Source organism: Vipera ursinii, assembly GCF_947247035.1.
Source record: "Vipera ursinii genome assembly, chromosome: 1".
NCBI lineage: Eukaryota > Metazoa > Chordata > Lepidosauria > Squamata > Viperidae > Vipera > Vipera ursinii.
Genome location: NC_139512.1, coordinates 155,658,030 through 155,681,664, shown reverse-complemented (window position 1 = coordinate 155,681,664; position 23,635 = coordinate 155,658,030). Strand labels below are relative to the sequence as shown.

Sequence of the window (23,635 nt, the reverse complement as noted above, 5' to 3'; positions counted from 1 at the left end):
ACGCTACACAGCACGTGAGCCTATCCTTGAGGAATGTGTAGAAGTTGCTTTTGGTGTCGAATCTAATAACTAGATGCTGTCTAATACCCAATCTATTATCCTCATGTTGGAAGACTTGTAATAGTTGGTATCTGATGTTGGGCACAATTTAAGGTATGTATTTTCACTGTGAAAGCATGAAGGACTCCTGTTTTGTTATAAAGTTCTCCAGGAATGAAAGGCAGCTGAAGGACCACTCTTAAAGACATTCCACTATTGGCCATTCAGGCAAGAGCTTTCTCATGGAGCTCCCAAGCCATGGAATAGACTGCTGCACTACTATAGTAGCTGCACTACTATTTATTCAGTGTGAACTGAATAAATTCGTAATTATTTATAATGCTAGGTTTACTTTTGTGTATTCAAGTCCAGCCAAGCAGAATTTGATTTATTTATGTGCTCAATTTATTAACCATCCTAACAGCCAGATAACCAGACAATGGTAGGCCTCTAAGTGAGTCAATGCAGGGTAGTCCTCAACTTACGACCACAATTGAGCCCAAATTTGTTGCTGAGAAATTTGTTGAATGAGTTTTGCCCCTTTTTACAACTTTTCTTGCCACAGTTGTTAAGTGAATCACTGCAGTTGTTAAGTTAGTAACACGACTGTTAAGTGAACCTTGTCTTTGCTTGTCAGAAGGTCACAAATGGTGATCACGTGACTTCGGGACACTGCAACCGTCATAAATGTGAGTCAGTTGCCAAGCATCCAAGTGTAAACCACATGACCACGGGGATACTGCAACGGTCATAAGTGTGAAAAATGGTCATAAGTCAATTTTTTTCAATGCCGTTGTAACTTCAAACGGTCACTAAGTGAACTGTTGTAAGTCAAGAACTACCTGTATTCATTTAAAAAAACTGCCTATTAGTATACCGAATAACCTGGGCAACACAGCTGGGAAATAAGCTATATGCTGTGTAGAAAAAACAGATGCACACATGACACATATGGAATACTTTTTTTTTTTTTATTGAAAAGTTTTACAATACAATTTTCCATTAAAAACCCCCATCCCCCTCTACCCTCCCCTCCCTACCTCCCCCCTACCTCTTCCCTCCCCCCTTACCTCCCCCCTTCCCCCCTCCCTCTTCCCTCCCCTACCTCCCCCCCACCCCCCTCCCCCCCCGGACTTCCCAGAGCTAAATACAAGGTATATATATATAAAAGCAATCATAAGCAACCATATACTAACAACCATAAATTCTAAAATCCATCACTCTCTAACTTATATAAGAACAAACAAAACTTAACATTATTAAATATATATAAAAAAGAAAATAGGAAAAGAAAAGAAAAAACACGAAAGAAGACTTATTCGAATGCTAGATAAAACTTCTTAACCCTATACTTATTCTGGATAAACTCAATCCACTTTCTCCATTCCATAATATAACGTTCTTGCGAGTGATCTTTCAAATAAGCCGATATCTTCGCCATCTCTGCCAGGTCGGAAACCTTTGAAGTCCATTCTTCTATGGTCGGCAGCTCCTCTTTCTTCCAATATTGTCCTATCAAAAGTCTTGCTGCCGTAACTAAATTCAGCATCAACTTAGAGTCCACCACTGTAGCATCAACAATTATTCCCAACAAAAAAAATTGCGGACAAAACTTTATCCTCCTTTTAAAAATCTTCTGTATATTCCACCAGATTTTAATCCAAAAGGCCTTAACCTTTTTACATGTCCACCATATGTGAAAATATGTTGCATCTTCAACCCCGCACCTCCAACACTTAGGCTGATAATTCGGGTACATACTTGCAAGCTTTTTAGGATCTAAATGCCATCTATAAAACATCTTATAAAAATTCTCTCTTAAATTTTGAGCTTGAGTAAATTTCACATTCCTCACCCAAATCTTCTCCCACATGTCCATTGTAATAACTTCCTGGATATTTTGGGCCCATTTTATCATACAGTCCTTAACAAGCTCTGTTTCTGAATCAATCTCTATCAATGCAAGATATATCCGTTTAATGTGTGCAGGTCCCTGATTTCTAATTTGCTTTATCGAATTTTCATCAATCGTTGCAAATCCAATTTTCTGGTCTTCTTTCCACCTGGCCCGTAACTGAGTATATTGAAACCATGTTTGAACAACCTTCTCTTCTCGCAAGAAGCTATATGATTTCAAGCACCAAACATTCCTTTCCAAACTTAAAATTTCCTTGTAGGTAGTCTCATCGTGTTTGAAACCAGCATGTATATTTTCTATTGCGTGTTTTGGAATTGCCCACAATGGTATCTTACAACTTAGCTTATGTCTATACTTCTTCCAAACTCTCAGCAATGCCTGTCTTAAAATATGCGTCCTAAACACAGTACCTACCTTCTTATCATACAACAAATATGCATGCCAGCCAAACAACAAATCATGGCCCTCAAGATTTAATAACCTCGATTGCGTCAAATTGATCCAATCACTTATTCCTACTAATGCAGCAGCTTCATAATATAATTTAAAATTAGGCAATTTAAGGCCACCTCTCTCACGAATATCCTGCATAATCTTAAGTTTAACTCGTGGCTTTTTCCCTGCCCACACAAATTTATTGATACCACGCTGCCATTCCTCCAAATTAGAATCTTTCTTAAGAATCGGTATCATTTGAAATAAAAATAAAAATTTGGGCAGGACATTCATTTTCACTGCTGCAATCCGTCCCAACAAAGTCAATTGCAATTTTTGCCAACTCTCCAATTCTTTTTGAATTTTCCCCCACAATTTTTCATAATTATTTTTATATAGCTTTGTATTCGAGGGCGACAAAATTACCCCCAAATATTTAACCCTTTTAACAATCTCAAATCCAGTTAATCCTTCCAAGAAGGCCTTCTGTGAAACTGTCATGTTTCTAGCCAAAATTTTAGTTTTCTGTATGTTTACTTTAAATCCAGAAACCTTCCCATATTGTGTTATTATCTCTATCAGGTCCACAACAGAATTCTCTGGCTGGGTCACTGTAACAACCAGATCATCTGCAAATGCTCTCAATCTATAGTCCTGATCTCCAACTTGTATCCCCTTAATTTTTTCCGAATTCCGAATCTTGTTCAATAATATCTCTAAAGTTAATACAAATAACAAGGGCGATAACGGACATCCTTGCCTTGTACCCTTCTCAATATTACATACTGCCGTCAGACTATTGTTAACTATGATTCGGGCAGTTTGCTTTTGATATAATGCCCTAATCGGCTGTAAGAAATTTTCCCCAAAATCCATTTTATCTAACATTCTCAACAGAAATTGCCAATTCAATTGATCAAAAGCCTTTTCAGCATCTAAAAAGATTAGCGCTGCAGAGATCTGGTTGTGCCTTTCCAAAAACTCTAACACATCAACTATATGTCTAACATTATTTTTCATTTGCCTACCACTAATAAACCCCGTTTGATCCCCATGAATCACCTGTTGCAGAACCCTCATCAGTCTGTTAGCCAAAACCTTAGCAAATATCTTATAATCTGTATTTAAAAGCGAAATCGGTCTGTAATTTTTAACTTGAGTAGCATCCTGATCTTCCTTCGGAATCAATGAGATAAAAGCTGTTCTCCAAGACGGTGGCACCTTTCCCCCCCTCTGGATTGTCTGGAACAGTTCCTTTAACGGTTTTATCATCTCAAATTGTAAATTTTTATAAAAGGCCGCAGACAAGCCATCTGTACCGGGCGCCTTATCAACCTTCAAATCCTTAATTGCTGTAAGGATTTCTTCTTCTGTGATCAGTTGGTTAATCCCCTCTCTTTGTGCTTGCGTAAGGACCGGAATATTAGCATTCTCCAAATATTTATCAATGTCTTTTACCTCAATTTCCTCTTTGGTATATAATTTCGAATAAAAATCCACAAAAGCATCCTTAATAAGATTCTGTTGAAACACAACCCTTCCTTTATATTCAATCTTGTCTATATTAGAGGCCCTTTGTTTCTTCCTCAGTCTATAGGCTAACCATCTGCCTGGTTTATTAGCGTTGCAAAAAGTATTATGCCTAGCAAACCGCAGATTGGTTGCCACTTGGTCTGCCATTAATTTATCAAATTGTCCTCTTAACAGCCTAATAGCCTCTTTAATCTTCACGTCCCCTGGATTCAAAATCAAAGCCCTTTCTTTTTCCTTTATTTCATTCTCCAGTTCTTTCCTTCTAGTTTCCACTACACGTCTACGTCTATTATTCATATATATCAACACACCTCTCATATAGGCCTTGCTAGCATCCCAAACCATATCCATAGAGGTACCCTTATTCATATTAATCTCAAAAAAATCCTTCATCCGCTGTTTACATTCTTCCACATTTCTCTGATCTCTAAACAAGTTCTCATTTACGCGCCACGAGCGCCTGTCTCTTTTCTCCTTATCAATCTCCAACCAAACTGGACTGTGGTCTGAAATAGTTCTTGCACATATCTTCACTTTTTTAGTTCTCAAAAAGAAATCATTAGTCAACAAAATAAAATCAATCCTTGAGAAAGATTGGTGTCTGTCAGAGTAAAAAGTATAATCCTTCTCCTGCAGGTGCCTCTCACGCCAGATATCTCGCAATTCCAGATCATCCTTCAATTCAAAAAAAGTTTTAGGCAGTCCGGCGTGACTTGGAATACGCTTAAAAGCTCCAGCTTTATCCAAGTGTACATCCAGAACACCATTCCAATCTCCCATAAAAATAAAAGATTTATAATCCAACTGGGTAAGCTTTGTATGAAGTAAGCTAAAAAAATCAGCTTGTTGTTGGTTAGGTGCATATAGTCCAACTAGAAGCATCTTTTTACCTTCTAACAGCAGCTCAATCATAACATATCTTCCATGCTTATCTGCTTCAATTAAATCTGCTGTTAAGGCACTTTTAACATAAACAACTACTCCATTTTTCTTATTCTCTGCAGAGGCAACAAAATGCGTACCCAGTCTCGAGTTCAGTAAATACTTTTGATCCAAAACTCTAATATGCGTTTCTTGCAAACATATAACATCTATCTTAAATTGCTTTAAATATTGAAAAACTTTCTTCCTCTTCTGCGGTGAATTCAGTCCATTAACATTCCAAGTTAAAAATTTAGTTGCCATGCATATCCTCCAGAAGCTCTTGGACCACAGCTTTGATGGGACTAACTTCTTTAGGCCGTGCCCCTCCCACAGCTTGACTGTATGTACGTTGCGAAGAAACTGAAGACTTTTGCTGATCTTGTTCTATTATTTTCTTTGCTCGTTTTAAAGCAGCACGCGTCACTCTTTGCTCTCTAGGATCATCCAAAGAAGTTGTAACTTGATCTCCTCCCGCACCACTTTCCTCTGTTTCCTCCTCTTGTTGTTCTTCTTCTCCAGATCCTTTTCCAGCTTCCAGGAGCGTTAATGGGGTTGCTTTTAGGACATTATTGTAGAAATCACGCGCTTGCTTCACAGTAATCAACCGGTATCTTTTACCTTCATGCATCACCATCAGCCCCTGAGGAATCTCCCATCTGAACCTTATATCTCTTTGCTTGAGCTCATGCACGAGGAATGTATAATCCTTCCTTCCCCTTAAAATCCTTGGAGGAATTTCTTTTAAAACCAAAACTTCTTGTTCAGCAATCACCACTTTAACATCATAGGCAGCTTGTATAATTTGATCTCTGATCTCTCTTTTTGCAAAATAAACCACCACATCTCTAGGCAACTTCCTCTGTCTGGCAATCCATGAATTCACCCGAAACACTTTATCCATAGCTGCTCTTATTTCAGATGCTGGCAGGTTTAATACTTCTTCAAAAGCCTCAGAGATCAGCTGCTTCAAATCTTCTTTAGTATCCTCTTTTAAACCTCTGATTCTGACAGCAAACTGCATCTGGTAAAATTGGGCTAAGCTTAAGTCCTTCTCCAGTTTGTCTCTTACATTTTCATTCTCTCTTACTTTAACTTCTAATATAGCATTCCTTTGAGCCAAATCATCCATCTTTTCATCTAATTCTTCCACACATTCCGCCACTTTATGCACTGAAGACAAAATGTCTACCTTCATCACGCTGAGCTTCTGTTCCATCCTCTCTTCCATTCTCTCCTCCAGTTTCTCCAATTTCTCCTCCATCTGCGCAAATTTATCAGCCATTGATTGATTAATTGAGTCCAAAAGTTTATCCACAGCATCTCGAAACTCCTTCGCTGTCAGCGCTTCAGAAGGGTGCAACGCCTGTAAAGATGATTGTTGCACTGGCGAGGATCCACCACTCCGAAGAGTTTTAGGGGGAGGTTTCGCCGCCATCTTTTAATCCTCAAATATGACGCACTTTCACTTAGAGTTTAAAAAGTTCAAGTAGTTAGAGAGTATAATAAAATAAGCCTCTTCACCTTTATCTCTTGTATCGCTCTGCCTGCTCCTTTAAATCATAGTCCTGTCTTCAGGCAGGGATGGTTCGCAGACGCCTGGCTCTGCTCCAAAAAGTTCAGAGCAGACACGCCGGCCAGCTGGGAGCAACCCAGGCTTCGGGGGAGTTCAATCCTTCAGCCGCCCAAGCTCCAAGCTCAGGCGGCCTCGGAGAACTCTACCCCTACCTGGGGCCTCACCCCCTCCTCTTCTCCCGAGGAGGGGGCTTCAATTTCGCCCGAACAGCTGTTCGGCGCTGTTACGGGCGAAAAAACAAACAGCTGAGCCGCGGGCAGCCCGGGAAGGCTGTCTTCGGCGCCGCGACGCCACCGGAAGTCCCCTTTTTTTTTTATTTAAAAAGTTTTACAATACATTTTGACTTTAATCCCCCCCTCCCCCACCCCTATCTAGCCCTCCCTATCCCTCTCCCCCATTCCCTCCTCCCCCCCCCCGACTTCCCAGAGGGTATAAAATCGAAAAACAAACATAAGCACCCCTATGTTATCAACAATAAACTATTAATTCTATCTCCCTCTAGCTCATATAAAATGAATACAAACAATATTAATATTACAAATAAAGTAAAAAAGAAAAAGAGAAAACAGAAAAAGAGCTTTACTCAGAATAGATTTTCTTAATCCCAGTCCTTATTCATATTAATTTCAAAAAAAAAGAAAAAAAATTTTCACCTGCTATTTGCATTCTCCCACCTTTATCTAATTTCTAAACAAATTCTCAATTACGCGCCAAAAGCGCCTATCTCTGTTAACCTTAATCTCCAACCAAACTAAACTATGATCAAAAATAGTTCTTGCATGTATCACGCCAAATGTCTCGCAGTTCCAGATCATCCTTGAGTTCAAGTAAAAAGAATATAAAAAGGTTTAGGCAGTCTCTAAGACAACTTGTTGTTAATTAGGAGCTTGCGTACCCATTCTCAGTTCAACACATACTTTTAGTCCATAACCCTAATATACTTTTCTAGCAAGCAAATAACATCAATCTTAAATTGTGTTAAATATTAAAAAGAAAAAACTTTCTTTCTCCTCTATGATAAATTTAATCCATTGAGATTCTAATTTAAAAATTTAATCACCAATCTTGACACCCCAAAGCTTTTGGAGCACGTCTGTCATAACCCCCATAACTTCTTTGGACCGTGCCCCTCCCACAGCTTCACTGTAAGTACGCTTTGGAGATTCCATAACTTTCTGCTGGTCTTGCTCTTGCTCTCGTCTCTCTCTTCTTAGGGCGGCACACGTCATCCTCTGGCCTCCTGCAACAACCGATGAAACTGACTTGATCCCCTCCAACACCATTGTCCTCTGTCTGTCTATCTGCAACATCTTGAAGCTTTCCCACACCGTATCCTTTTGCAGCTTCCAAAAATGATAGGGGGGTTGCTTTTAACACATTGCTATAAAAATCACGTGCCTGGGCCACAGTAACCAGACGATGTCTTTTACCTTCGTGCGTCACCACCAGTCCAACTGGAATCTCCCATCTAAACTTAATATCACATTTAAGTTCCTGTACTAGAAATGCAAAATCTTTCCTTCTTAAAATCTTCGGAGGAATCTCTTTTAAAACCAAAACTTCTTGCTCAGCCACTACCAATTTAGTATCATAGGCAGCTTGAATGACTTCATCTCTAATTACTCTCTTTGTAAAATAGACCACCACATCTCTGGGTAACTTCCTCTGTCTTGCAATCCATGAATTTACACGAAAAATTTTGTCCATATTTCCCTCAATTTCAGATGCTGGCTGGCCCAGTACCGGTTCCAAAGCCTCAGAAATCAGCTGCTTTAAATCTTCTTTACAATTCTCCTTTAAACCCCTGATTCTAATAGCATACTGCATCTGATGATACTGAACAAGGCTCAATTCTCCGTCCATTTTATCCCTTATATTTTCATTTTCTAATACCTTTGCTTCTAATATAGAGTTCTTTTGACTGAGATCCTCCACTTTTACATCCAGCTGTTGCACACATTCAGCTACAGATTCAATCATAGACAACATGTCCACCCTCATTGTTCTAAACTTCTCTTCCATCTTCTTCTCCAATTTCTCCAATTTCTCCTCCATTTTCTCCTCCAGCTTTTTCAACTTTTCATCCATCATGTCAGACATCAATTGTGAATGCTTTCCAAGAGCATCTTGTAAATCCTTAAGCGTCAATGCCGGAGGAGGTGCAGGAGGAAGCAAAGCTTGCAATGAGGTCTGTTGCACCAGGGAAGACCCCGCACTCCGAAGAGCTTTAGAAGTTTTAGCCGCCATCTTCCCCCACTTTCACTTATTGCGCACTTTCACTTTAAAGCTATAAAATCCATTGAGCTAGAGAGTAAAGATAAGAGTCCACATCACCTTGACCTCCTGTACCGCTCTGCCTGCATCTTGATAATCAAAAGTATTTCCTTTTGGCAGGGGTGGTTGCTAACGCCTGGCTCTGCTCCAAAAATCCCGGAGCAGGGGCGCTGTGCAGCTCGGAGCAACCCAGGCTTCGGGGGGGCTCAATCCTTCAGCCGCCCAAACACTCAGCTCAGGCGGCCCCGGAGAGCTCAACCCCTACCTGGGGCCTCACCCCCTCCTCTTCTCCCGAGGAGGGGGCTTCAAATCTATCTAAACAGCTGATCGGCGCTGTTTACGATGGAAAAACACAGCTGCGGAGCGGGCAGCCCAAAAACGGCTGTCTTCAGCGTCGCGTCGCCACCGGAAGCCGACACATATGGAATACTTGAATTTTGTGTGTTGGTCATCCTATTTTGAAATGACTCAATCAATCATCTTCCAGTGCACATGAGACTAGTTCTGAATGCAATACTATAAATTGTGCCTTGAGCTGGATTGGCATCCCTTTAATCAGATAATCAGAAACCAATTTTTTTCAAAATTATAAATTAAGTAATCTTGAATTAAATTAAGACTCATGAAGTCAAGATATTTCAAGCACCCAGGTCTGCTATAATATGGTAATCCAACAAAATCTCAAATTTTAAGGCGACAGATTTTATACTGACATTTTAGCACAATTGCAGGAGTGCTTGCTATCCATATTTCCAGTAATAGTTGCTAAAGACACAGTATGCAAACTTATAGCCATTCTGATATTTTTGGATTATAGTGCCCTTTAACCAGCAACCACTGGGCATGCTGGCTATGGTGGAGGGGAAATGAATCACAGAAATTAAACACACACACACACACACACCTGTTCCCCCTCTCTATACAATTTAGGATTTGCGACTGCACTTTTAAAATAATAGAAATACAAGTGTAATTAGTGTTTTTCAGTCTATTGGGCATTATAAATTATAATCAAAGGATTGTCTTTTTTAATTATATTTTAATTTGAATATTTTTTTTAAAACATCCATACATTTTTAAATGCCCATAATGTTTGTTTAATACAAGCTGTTTCCAAAATTCTTATTTTTTGTATTAATAATGAAATTCCACCATTCCTTGTAAAATAATGATTCACTACTTTGGCTTGGCATACAATTGATTTTATCAGAGATTTTTTTTCAAGTAAAGTTCTTATTCTACCATCTATTCATTGAAATATCTATTTCCATTGTTCGGTAATAACCTAATTGGTGATATATATAATAACTGAGTTATTTTCTAATTTCTTATTCTGGCCATCAAATATGTGTAGCAAACCTAGCTTTGGCAAAAACTTAATCTATTGATTAATTGTGTAAGACATGTACAGTATAAGATAAAAAACACAAGGTGAAAGAATATTCCTTTTGACCAATAACCTTGCTAGCATCTCAATGAAAATTGAAAAAAATACATGTGAAATTGTTATTGAAATCAGATGCTAACAATGTGAAGTTTAAGAAGTATTTCCTATATAGATTCTGATAAAAATTGTTCATGCTGTCAGATTCCTAAATAATACCATCAAATTGTTCCTCTAAGTCCCAGTCTTCTTTTAGCCCTCACCATAATATATTTCAAAAAACTTAAGATTCAAGTTTTGTGGGGGGAAAAATACAATTTTTCAAAAAGAGATAGATACCTCAGATTTCCCTTTTTGTGTGTGTGTGTAATATTCAGTTGATCTGCCACTCAGGAAACTGGGAATTTTTGTTCCAATTGTTGATCATATTTTTTAATTTATAATATATAGTGGAAGTTTTTGTAGAAAACTTTATTTTGTAAAGACCTTTCCTTGTTCAAAATTTCAGTTGTATGTAGTCCTAGTTATATATAGTCCTTTGTTATAATTTGGGTATGTTATCAATAGAAGTGGAGGTGAGATGCCTAGAATAAAATCTGAAAACCTCATCTTGGAAATTCAGCAGATTACATAATTTTGTTAGCGATTTCCATTTTTTAAATTTTGGAAAGATGTTACTCAGATTCTGTAAACGTTAAATTTAGCTGCTATCTTGTATTGAGAAAGCAGTACTTCAAAAGTATACCACGTTAGATTTTGGGAGAGAGAGAGAGAGAGAGAGAAAGAGAGAGAGTTTGTCTAAAAATCTTACAAATTCAGTATTGATATTAACTATGTTAGCAGTTAGTTGACCTTTAGAGTCTTGGATTGAATCTCCCTTTCTAAATTCTAAATATTAACTTTCCATTGTTACCTTTCCAAAATCTTTGCACTTTAAAATTTAAATCAGATTTAAATAAACTTATTAGTGCCTAGAGTAAAATATTGTTTATTAAATGTTTTTTTATATTGTATAGCCTCTAACTTTCTTGTAACTTAACAAAAGATATTGCATAGCTAAATATTCTATTTTTTTATTGTATCCCCAAATCTTGTCTTTCCATGAAATAAATTTACAGGTATCAATTATAAAATAACATGTTGCTGCTTTGGATACTTTGTGCCTTAAAAAATAATCTGAATTTATTCTGCGTTTCTAAAAATAAAATATTTGTTGCTTGTGCCATTGACAGTCTCATCATGTCCATCCCCCTTCACACACATCTTCCATTTTAACAATCCCCAAGTTCTTAATACCCTTGTTCCCCTACATAAGAGCTCCTCCTCCCTTTCAATCTTAGACTAGGGATTGTAGGACCCCACTCGGCCCCTAAGTGGGGAAGAGTTTTGCTGTTTCCTCATCCTCTTCGTGGTTTCTGCAACTGTATCTGAAGATTAATTCCTGTTGCCAGTGTCAGAAGAAGCATTCTTCAGGATTTGTTCATGTCCTACCATAGTAGGACTTACCTCTTCTCGGGTTTCTACATTACAAGTTTGAACAGAAATCTCAATTTTTAACAAATCCCCATTAAACATATTAATACTTTCAGAGATGTGCCCTAAATCTTCTTTTACTGAAATAAAGGACTTTCCCATTTCAACGTCAGATCACGTTTACATCTTTTGATAGTTTGGTAGCGTTGGACTCTTCTTTGGGATGATATCAGTTACACAAGGAGGCCCTGTGTTACTGGTTTCACCCTTACTGGGGTGAATCTTCTATGGACGGTAACCAGATGTTATTAGCGGTAGGCCATACTTTAGTCTCGTGTCCCTCTTTTCCACTAGGAGAGGGTTGCCAATTGTCTATGCTTTGATCCCTTTAGTTTGTTGTAAAGCACCTTCCTAGATGGTTTATGTTTCTTAAATGCTTTAGAACGGAATTCAGTAGTTAATAATAGTTTCTGATGCTTCTGCTTCATAGGGCAAATTGAGGGAGGAGCAAGGCATTCACCCCTCTTCAGTTGAGGCGTTAAAGCAGACATGTCAAACACAAGGCCCGGGGGCCAGATCTGGCCCGCGAAGTGGTTTCATGTGGCCCGCGAAGCCATCCTGGAAACAGTGAGGGAACGGCCCCCACTGCCTTGGCCCTGGCCCAGAGACCCTCCTTTTGCCAGAGACCCTCAGATCTGTCCCACTCCTGCCCAGGCCCCCATAGGCACCCTTGATGCGAATGATGTAGAGCTGGCCAAGCCCACCCAGTAGGCCATACGCACTCTAGCCACACCTACCCAGTAGGCCACGCCCACCCAGGCCATACCCACCCGGCCCCCTGAGGGCAACTGCAATGCTGATGCGGCCCTCAATGAAATTGAGTTTGACACCCCTGCGTTAAAGGCTTTCTGTCTGATGTGACAAACCCTTTGTCGTATCCATTTCTTGATGTTCCCAGTGCTGATTGAGAGCTACCGAACTAGAAATGGCCAAAAGCAGTCGGTAACCGCCACTGTATTTTAGTAGAAAGTCAATCAATTTCCCACCACCCGATCCTCAGAGAAGTTCTAAAGTAAGCAGAAAAGTAAACAAATGACAGGTGGCATAAACAAAAGATAGAAGGGCAAACTGATGGCAGCGAACTCCTTTTCTATAATCAGACCAGCCATACTGATGTTTTATTTCAACTTTGATGTTTATTTTAAAACGGACGCCCAAGGTCTAATCTCCAAGACAAATTTTTGTTAAACTCAATTTCATTCGCTGCTGTCTATAGCCAAACTCATTCACCCTCGTAGAGTTAGTAAATGTTGGGAGGATCTAATACTTAACAGAAGTTAATAGACGTTTTAAGACAAAATACTTAACTGAAGTTACCAATCTCTGTACAAAGTAGGCTTAAACAACGAAACTAGAGACTATTAAAAAAAAAAATCCTCATCTGCAGTCAAGTAGCCACTTAGTTTACAGCTTTGATAGCTTAAACAGATTTAGGCCAATAGAAAGGCAAGAGGCTCCAGACGCATAGTGGATTTCTTTCAACATGCCGCACCACTCTTTCTTCTCATCGTCATACCTGCAGGAACAAAGAGTTATATAAGTGGGGCCCTTTAGCTTTTTTCCAAGCCTGTCTTCTAAAATCGGTGCCCAGTAACTCCCGAGTTTCTTTTTTAGCATCCTTTTCTTACAGTAACGCAGATATTGTAGGATAATTGCTAGTCTAAGAATGTAACAAGCTACCCAAGGAAACAGACATTCCAATATGCCGTCATCCTTCTGAATGCCCGTCTCGGAAAAGGAATATTAACCCTCCTCTGCTTTGGTTTCTGAATCTTGTGTCTATCTAAAATCCCCAAGTGCTTCAATTTGACTGAACTGTCCTCGTCTTGTCTGCCAGCTCTTCACTCATTTCTATCTTCCTGTCCTCAAAGTTTGCTCCCCAAGTTTCTGACTAACAACTACAGTTAGTTCATGTGTTTTCAAATGCTGTCTGTATCCAATGAACATTTTCTACTCTCATGCATCTGTCTGCATGTGCTCCTGATCTCCTTCCTTCCTTCCTCCCCTCCCCTCCCCTCCCCTCCCTTTCCCTTCCCTCTTTCTATCTCTGTCTCACATACACACAAGCTTTCAACCAGGATTTCCTGGACACTGTTATAGCTGTTGCAAGGAGCGCAGAGGCGCCGATGGGAATAGCTCTTGGCCCTGTAGCAATGGGACCTTAATGTGGGGTTAGGAGGGCAGCTGCCCTTAGCCTGCCCTGCCAAGCACACAGCTGTACTTTACACTGTGAAGCTGCGGTGGTGGTGCTTCCCGGGAGAGGAAGCCTCAGCTTAGGTCTCAGCTGGAATCATCTTGCTTCCTCATTCTCACAGATTGCTGGGAGTCAGCATATTCTATTTATTATTATTTTTAATCCCACCTTTGACTACTTTTTAAGTAACTCAAGGTGAGAAAAATGCATAGTACTTCTTCCTGCTCTTGTTTTCTCCATAACAACCCTGTGAGGTCAGTTGGCTGAGCGATTGGCTCATTATTATTATTACTACTGCATTCTTTACTATGTGCATCACGAGAGTTTTAAGAGTCTTTTGTATCCATACATGAAAAGGCTCAGGCATCTGCATTTGAGATCCCTGCTTTCAAAGTCTCCAGTAAGAGCAGGTACACCTTTTTAAGTTTGGTTGGCTCAGGATTGATTTTCAGGAAGGTAGCCTCCCTGTCACGGGCGCCCAAAAACGTTACCTCACAGTGCTGAGGCAGGCATTATTTTAAGGCCTGTTGTGAAAAAGTTGTGGTGGGCAAGTGGGAGTTTCCTGAAATCGGTGATAGGAATTAGAGATGAGCACAGATGTCCTTTTGAATCCAGACCATGCTGTGCCAAAACGAAAACTTGGTGCACTCAGGAAAAATATACAGTAGCTCTCTATGAAAAAAAAATGTTCTGCATGCAGTCCTACCATGTAATTTGATGTTTTTAATACCATACTTTTATGAGAGAATATTAAAATTATGTACTATGTAGAATATGTTCAAGCAAAACCAAAAATAGGCAACATAAAATCAAGTCTTCACTTAATACTTCTAAAGATTTTAGTGGAGTTTTACTCTTATGTTATCCTACATATAACTAATATGAATGACTGGAATCTTTTGAGCTAGCCAATTGAAAATAATATATCTATTTGAAACAAACTTACTTCCAGATGTCATTAATTTCATGAGGAGCAAATTCTTTGGATTCAAGCTGAATCATTGCAAAGCCTCCAATCGCATACAAGGATCCAGACAATTCAACTAAACTAATGGAACTTCTCTCCTGGGGGAATTCTGGCATGACTTCCCACCTGCAATTTAATGAATAAAACATTCAATTTTAGAATATGACATTTGAGTATAGTATGTTTTAAAAAAAAAGAAAAAGAAAAGAGGAGGGGGTTTCTGTAACATGCCCCTGAAGATCATCTGAAGATGTAGTTGGTGCAGAATGCAGTGGATAATTTGAGACATACCACAGTATGTCCTTGTTATATCACCGTTTTACAAATTGTGCTGGTTCCTATTAGATTTGCAAGTGCAACTCAAGGTGCTGTTTATCATTTACAAAGCCCCAAATAACACATACTCACTCAGGTAATTTGCAGACATACCTATTTCCAGTTACTTTTTCCTGTCTCCACTTACTGTTTCATATTGGGTACCCTCCAGGCCCCCCTCTTCAGACAATACCATTTGATGGCATGTGGGGGCACTTGCCTCTCCCTAACCCTCCTGCCAGAGATTTGGATGGCCCCAACCCTGTTAGCATTCAAGAAAACTTTAAAATATGTCTCTCCCCCCCCCCCCCGCGAGGTGTTTAGTCAGGATGGGAGATAGAGCATGTGGCTTTATGCTCTTGATATGCTGGCTTTTGGATTTGGGGTTTTGTTAACTGATATTCATTGCAATATTGTTTAGCCAAGTTATTTGATTATGCTGTACTATTTCCCCTCTTTTTAACAAAAGGAAAAGGTAACAGTTGCAGCATCTTGTAGGCAATGTGGACAAGTAAAAATACCTTTACGTACCTGAATGTATTATTCTACCAGGAGAGATATTTCTAAGCGCTTTAATTAACAGAATACATAACACTGCATTGCACTAAGAACTGTTTGTTTTTTTAAAATGAAATAATTTGTCAGAATGAAACAGTTTTAAGAAGTGGACTGGCTGAATAAAGTTAGATGTACATTAATAAAGAACAAACAGATTCAATTAAAGCATATAGTTCTGCTGAAAAGAGTATGACCATCTATGAAAAATGTTCAGAACCTATGTAACAACGTGCTTTACATGCACATACCCGCATGCATGCTCACGCACGCACGCACACCTTTCCTTAGATCAGATCATACAACATAGGACCGGCTACAATGTTTATAATGCTGTATCCTAGTAATTGATATTTCCAGACCAGTTCACAATACAGATAGTCCTCAGTTTATGACCTTCTCATTCAGCAATAATTCACAATTACAACACTGCTGAACAAGGGGAGTTTACCGCGGGTCTCCAAAAGTTGCTGCCATTGGAATGTCCCCATTGTCACTTGATCATGATTTGTGTGCCTGACAACTAGCTCATACTTACAACTGTCGCAGCATCCTGCAGTCATACAATCATAATGTGGGATCCTCCCTGCCGGCTTCCCACAATTAAACTGGAAGAAGGCTGTGAGTCACTCCCGGTCCTTTTTTGCTCACCTACCCATGATCTGTACTGCTAGATACTAGGACAATATTTCTACCATTTAAAGACGTTGATTGCATTTATAAATAAAGGGGCAAGGATTCTGATAGGCCCCAAAAAATGTACTAAGGGTGGCCCGGAACTGTGCTATTAAACAAGAATAGACAGATTGTAGACTAACTTGTTAGTGGTGAGATCAAGGGCTTCAACCGAAGCCGAGAGGCCTTCTTCAGTAACACCTCCGGCGATGACAATTTTCCCTTTATGGATGGCAACACCAAACATGGAACGGGCCACTTTCATGGGAGGCAGATCACGCCAGTCTCCCCGCTTGGAATTGTATATGAATACTCTGTTTGTGCATTTTCTGTATACAAGAAGAAAATCGAGAGTTTGAAAAACGGGGACAACAGCAAAGATCGAAACACATACTTAAGACAAACTGATTGGGTGCCAGCCAGTTCTGCAGTGATCTGCGAGAAAGTCCTTGAAAAAAATGGGGAAGAAATGCCGCTTGGGGAAACATCAAACAAGAGAGGGTTCAACCTGCAACTGCATAATGGGCAGAGACAGAATCTCAGGAGAGACTCTCCCTAACCTCTCAGGCTGTGAAACAGACATGTCAAACACAAGGCCCGGGGGACGGATCCGGCCTGCAAAGTGGTTTCATGTGGCCTGCGAAGCCATCCTAGAAACAGTGAGGGAACGGCCCCCACTGCCTTGCCACTTGCCCCAGTCCCATCTCCTTCTGCCAGAGACCCTCAGACCTGTCCCACTCCTGCCCAGGCCCCCATAGGCACCCTTGATGCGAACGATGTAGAGCTGGCCACGCCCACCCAGTAGGCCATACGCACTCTAGCCACGCCCACCCAGTAGGCCACGCCCACCCTGGCCATACCCACCCGGCCCCTTGAGGGCAACCGCAATGCTGATGCGGCCCTCAATGAAATTGAGTTTGACACCCCTGCTGTAAAAGGAGACGGGGCAGAAGATCGGGCTTGCAAGAGTCTGTTAAGGTAGCTTTACAATAAAGTAGAAGGAGCTCATCTGGTCATATTTCTTGTCTGATGTACATGGGTGATAGATAAGTCACTGACTCAGCTGGATGGGGACACAGACTACCCCTGCAGGCAGACCATCCCAAATGCCCGATTTTTAACAATGCACTAATGAAAACTGCTCTCAATTGCTTGCTGACCTGCCCGATGCTATTTTTTAAAAAAATCCTTTGATATGCGCTTTGTTCTATACATATGTAATATTCTCTGCTGTACTTTCTTTCGTTGACGGGTAGCCATTAACAAACAGTATATGCCCACTGGGCAATAGATAAACAACTAAAGTTGTTTTGTTTTTCAGGGTTTATAGAGTAATTGCAACACTTGTGATACTGAGTTTTCAGAGTACAGGATAAAAATATAAAAGCTGCTACTGGTCCTGTTAGTTTGGAGAGTATTTGTATCTCTGTAGTCACGGTGTACATTCTGTTGTGCCTTGTTGCTGTTGAACTTTTCAGAGCTCAAAAAGGATTGCTTCCTTTGTGTTCCTACGGGAAATTTGTAGCGTTCTCAATTTTAAAATAATCCCTTTAAAAAGTTTCCTGTAGTTAGGTGGCTGATATCAATGTGGATCACCACTCTGCCTAAATGTTATGGGTAAAAAATAAGGGAACAAAGAAGCTTGTTTAGAGTTCTTTCTTCAAATTTTGTTCTGTTACATGTGATGAATTTCATGTTTTCTATTTACACAAAATGAAACATTTTATGTAGAATTGTTTCATCCTGAGCTTAAAACAAAAAATACCTTCTATTTTATGTGCATGCTTATTAAAGATCAGACAATGCCCTTAGAATTCTAAAGTTAAAAACCAGTTATTTCTGTTGTTATAGCACTTTTTCTTCTTTTGGGTATTTTCCAGTCAAAAATTTTCTGATATAGCTTGATTGCAAATTTCTGGATGTTATTGTTTTATCGCCAAGGCTAGGTAATAAAGATTTCCTATACCATTGCTGTGATGATTTCAGAAAATTAGATGGTCAGGAATAATAAAATAAAATCCTTAAGGTTAGTGGAAACCAACTGTTGAACCTGAATGTGAATGTAAAAACAAACATGAACTGATTCCTGTTTTATATTATTTGTGAGTTATTTCGAATTTTTGTATCACTGGGTTTGTGCCTACGGAATGTCTTATTTTCATTCTTCAAAAATCAATATCGTTCTGCTAGCTTTCATGCCTTATAATGTTACTTGGAAGTACAATTTACCTTTGCCCTTAAACACTTGTTACACTATCCTCTGATTTACTGGATGATAAAACTGGAAATCTAAACACTTGTTAAAATCACTGAATAGTTCTACGCTACAGCAACATCTTCCATCAGAATGTTGCAGGAATGGGGCTTCACACTTCCAAAATCAGCGCTAAATAAAGAGTGGTCGAAACTTCACTCATCTTGGACTGTCACGTCTGGGCCAATACACATACAATATACAGATCAGCCAGCAGCTCTTCAAAGCCTTCTCCTTCCTTGCGATGAATATCTGCATTGATCTTGAAAGCAACTAAGGTTTACCCTGACCTCAGCTGCAAGCCTCAGCTGTTAATAGGATTTTAACCAGAGCAAATAGTTGTGTGGGATAATTTGGGGAGGGGAATACTGGCCACACTCTTGACGCTGTCCAGTACTCACTTATCATCTGTCTTTCCTCCAAGGCAATATATAGCTCCATTGTGTGAAGCAATAGCATGGCCGTACACTTTCAGGGGGAGCTTTTTGACTTCATTCCATTTGACTGACCTGGAAGGGAAAAGGGAAGTCAGTGAGGCTTTTCAATCTAACAGGCAGTCGATTAGAAACCTCGTCAAACAAATCAGCGTTAAGCAACTTACTCTGGATCGTAACATAAGACCGAATCCAGAGACTCCTCAGTTTGGAGATCTTTGCCCGCAATTACATAGATTTTGTTCTCGGATTCTCCCAGCCCAAACAAGCATCTGGCAGAAGGCAGGGGAGGCAGGCCAATCCATTCAGATGTAATGGTATCCAGCTGGATTAACATGTAGAATGAAGATGGTTAGCAAATGTGCCGTGCGTATTAAAAACAGCTCACAGCAGCATTGTATAAACGTTTTAGCACATCCCATCGCTTTTTACTTTCAGATCTGGAAACAAGCACGTTACGTCTTAACCCTGAGACATCTGGCTGCCACCATTTCCCCCATCTCTTTTCCATCCCCCTTCCGTGCATTTGTGGGTCCCAATGCATCCTTTGAAAATCACTCCGCTGAGTCCTTCAAGGCTTTAGGGCAGGGGTAGGCAGGCAACCTCAGCTCTTTTATGACTCATGGACGTCAACTCCCAGAATTCCTATGCTGACTCAGCTATGCTGACTCAGGAATTCTAGGAGTTGACGTCCATGAGTCATAAAAGAGCCGAGGTTCCCTACCCCTGCTTTAGGGCACGGGTGTCCAACCTCGATGACTTTTAAGGCCTGTGAACTGCAACTCCCAAATGGCCGGCTGGGGAATTCTGGGAGTCGAAGTCCACAGGTCTTAAAGTGGCCAAGGGTGGCCACTCCTGTAGATTTTTTTTTTAGGCAGAACCTATGTTGAGTTTTGCTTTTCTTAGGCTTTTCAATTTCCTTAGAATGCGAAGCATTTGCCTCCAAAGCTCAGCCAAAGCACCCCGAAGAGCAAACCGAGTTGAAAGATTTGCCCCTGCAAAAAAGAATGCGGTACTCTTTCGTGGATGGGAGCATATGTGCAAGGAATGACGTCCACTTCTTTAAAAGTGTCAGCAGTTGCTTTAAAGGCAGGCAGGCTTTGCTTTCTGAGTTTAAATCAACCCTTTTTCATTTCTATCAGATCTTATAAGTATAGATTATGAATTGTTACTTGATCCTAACTCATGTGAACGATAGGGCTTGTTAAGACATTGTTGATTATTAGTTAGAAAGAAAAGGGGCAGCGTGCCTAAATGTTCCCATTGACTTCTTCCTGGAAAGGTTTCTTGCCTTACTTACATTCTTTAGATTTTCTTAAAAAAAAAACTTTTTTTAAAAAAAGGGTTGAAGCTGACACGGTCCAAAGTAAAATGTGGTCTCTTACCACAGTGCTTCCCCTAATGTCTCTGGACTTACATTCCTCATTAATGTAAGAAAATAAAAATGGGTGGAGGCTGTTCATCGGCTCATCAAAGAGGCAAAGAAGAGGTGAGGTGGGTGAGGGCACCTTGAGGGCTGCAGAGAGTTGGTGTTTCGTTACACCAATCTGTAGATCCTTCACTACCCCAAAGTGCCCTTTTGCTTACACAACTGTCTGAAAACATATTCCTAAATGTACTGGCAAGCAAACATGGAGGGGTTTTTTTCCCCCCATCAGTTTTTGGGCAATGATGTGTAAGCTTTTGAAAAGGCTTAACACTCCAGTAAAAACAGAAACTCCATAGAACATCTGTCTCTCTTTCCCTGGGGGATATCATTAGATTTGTTTGTCCTGGATGGCCCCAGTCCTCTCTACCAATAAATAAAAGCAAAATTTGTCTATCTCTGCATTAAACTATGACTTAGTAACACTATAGTTCAGGGGTGTGAAACTCAATTTCATTGAGGGCCGCATCAGCATTGCGGTTGCCCTCAGGGGGCCGGGTGGGTATGGCCAGGGTGGGCGTGGCCTACTGGGTGGGCATGGCTAGAGTGTGTATGGCCTACTGGGTGGGCGTGGCCAGCTCTACATCATTCGCATCAAGGGTGCCAATGGGGGCCTGGGCAGGAGTGGAACAGATCTGAGGGTCTCTGGCAGAAGGAGGGTCTCTGGGCCAGGGCCAAGGCAGTGGGGGCCATTCCCTCACTGTTTCCAGGATGGCTTTGCGGGCCACATGAAACCACTTTGCGGGCCGGATCCGGCCCCCCGGGCCTTGTGTTTGACATGTCTGCTATAGTTTAATGCAGAGAGGGGCAAATGTTTGACAATAGTGTAATGGAGTTTATATAGAAGACTAGTGAGATGATTAAATGTAATTTTATGTTCCCAAATACATAAATCTATCTACATGTACTTAGGAGGAATTATTTTTTGTATATCTCTTTCTTATTTTGAAATGAGCAAAGAAATGTGTAAATGGAAGAGCTCCATGTGAGACAAGCAATGAGTAAAAATAAGGAGTCAAGAACATTTTTTCAAAACAACACACACCAAGGACTTCATTAAAGTCTACACAGTCTCATTCAGACATTCATTTGAACAAGGATACAAAAAGATTGTGTCCAGTTCTTATTCACAGTTGACAGAAAAATGAAAGAGCTTGTGTAATGACAACTAGTAGTAGTTTCTTTCAGGCCTTTTGCCAAAGGTACTAACGAGACAGGACTGGGCATGGCCACCAGCTGACTTGATTCAAGTGTTTAAATACCCATCTGATCAGTGATTGTAGAGCAGACATAACATCTCTTATGAAACCAACACAGGTTCATTATCACCCTGCACACAAAGATAATGTTTTAGCAGAAAAATGCACAGAGGAAACTGGATTAGAACACGCTACTGTTCTAAAGATTCTCCAGAAATCACGCTACAACTAATAGGATATAAATTATTGATACCCTTTTGCATGTATGTGAATACATCCCTGAACTGGAAAGAATAAAAAAGAGGCACTAAAGATCTACATAGATGTTAATATTTTTAACACATGGAACTATTGTCTATTTTCTTATCCTGAGTTAAAGAAATAAAGGTATACCTGAAAGAAGTATGACTGGAAAGGCTGTTCCTTGTTCTCTTCATTCACATACAATCCTCCAACCACATAGACCTGCTTTGGCTTTGTGACTATGCTGGAATGATTTCTGGGAATCTGTTCCGAAAGCGCTGCTAAATAACACTCGTTTTCCGTAGGGTCATAAGCTACAGTCGCAGTGTCATTGATCAAAAGAATGAGATCTTTAACAAACATCCCGTGCCTTGGAACATCATTTAGGAAGCCGGGGAGTAAATTTTCATCCCCTATGTCCCCGTTAACCTCTCCTTTGGCTGACTTTCCTGCGTCTTTTGTAGGTTCAGGCAATTTCCCGCCAAAGGCATCTTTAATAATTTTAATTTTTTTTGAAAGGTCTGGGCTGCTTTTAACGATGTCTTCCTTCTCAACGTGGTCCTTGAAGTACTTCTCCTCCATCAGGCGAAAACGGATACAGTCAAAGACTTCTCCGAGACTCTTCACCCGGTTCTCCTTATCTGACTTGACCCATCTCATGACGGCTTCGAAAACGACTTCCTCCTTTTCAACATTCAGACTGTCTGGTGAAATAACTGAAATGAGTTCATGGGGAGCAAGTTGCATGAAGTCCTCCTCTTTGCAAATTTTCACAAAGTGGTCAGACACAAAATCACGGGCAGACAAGGCAAGTCTCGGGCAGTCAAGGAGGAGACCTAACCTAAGTATGGCCAAGCAGTTGCCAACAGCGAGTCTCTTCTGAAGATAAGAAACGCAGACAGTAAAAATAGATGGAATTTGAAAGCGGCTAGCCAAAGCAAAAATCTCTTGCACATTAGACTCATTAAGGTCGATAGTTGCAGAATAAAGGTATTTCACAATCATATCAAGGATAGCCGGGTCAACATTATCCAGCACTACTTCTTTCTTTTTATCTTCACTTTGCTCAGATAAGAAGAACTCGCGGAAATAAGGACTACAAGCCGACAAGATCAGTCTGTGACATGGCAAACTTTTATCCCCTGCTTTTAGGGAGCAGTCAACAAACTTTTTCTCTTCGAAAAGCTCCCTAAGGCCATCTTGAAGAAGAGTGGATTGATAAAGTCGAAGTTCTTCAGTAAGTTCTCTCTGGGAATCCATTTTCTGGAAGGCTTGGCTACCACAGCACAAAAGAAACCCCTCTTGTCGGTACCTAGGTCTGCCTGAAAAAGGCAGATCAATGTAGATTGCCCTGCTTGAAGCTTCTGTAATATAATCTGGCCAACTAAATATAGTACAGAGTTTCACTAGCTGGAATTCAGAATGGATGGTGTTGGAAAATGGAGCGTGCAGCTGTCGTGGGTCGAAAGAAGCAACTGTTCCTTTAGTCACTAGGGAATCAATTTTACTTGTTACGCACGCTGAATGATGGAGGTTACTTGTAAAGTATACTTAGCATTGTGACTTAGCAGTGGTGCAGAATTAGGTTTGAATGAAGTGACTAAGAAATTGGTCTCTATAACATTCGTGTCACTTAATACTTCAGCTCAAGTATGAACCCAAAAAGATGGAAGTTAGCAGGTGATGGCCAATAGCCAGACATGACTGAAACCTCCTATAAAGATTATTATTTCACCGAATGTCTTTAATCTAAATGCCTA

The 23,635-nt window shown here is 40.3% G+C and overlaps 1 protein-coding gene across 1 annotated transcript; it reads right to left on the bottom strand.

Moving 5' to 3' along the window:
* Positions 1–12,729: 12,729 nt before the first annotated feature.
* KLHL41 (kelch like family member 41) lies at positions 12,730–23,578 on the bottom strand. The gene is made up of 6 exons (XM_083348861.1): positions 22,026–23,578; positions 19,175–19,332; positions 18,975–19,082; positions 16,463–16,648; positions 14,754–14,900; positions 12,730–13,129 (listed from the first exon to the last, which is right to left on the bottom strand). Exons 1-6 carry the CDS (start codon positions 23,133–23,135, stop codon positions 13,018–13,020), a joined length of 1,821 nt encoding a protein of 606 aa, XP_083204987.1. The 5' UTR covers positions 23,136–23,578; the 3' UTR covers positions 12,730–13,017.
* Between the last annotated feature and the right edge of the window lie 57 nt (positions 23,579–23,635).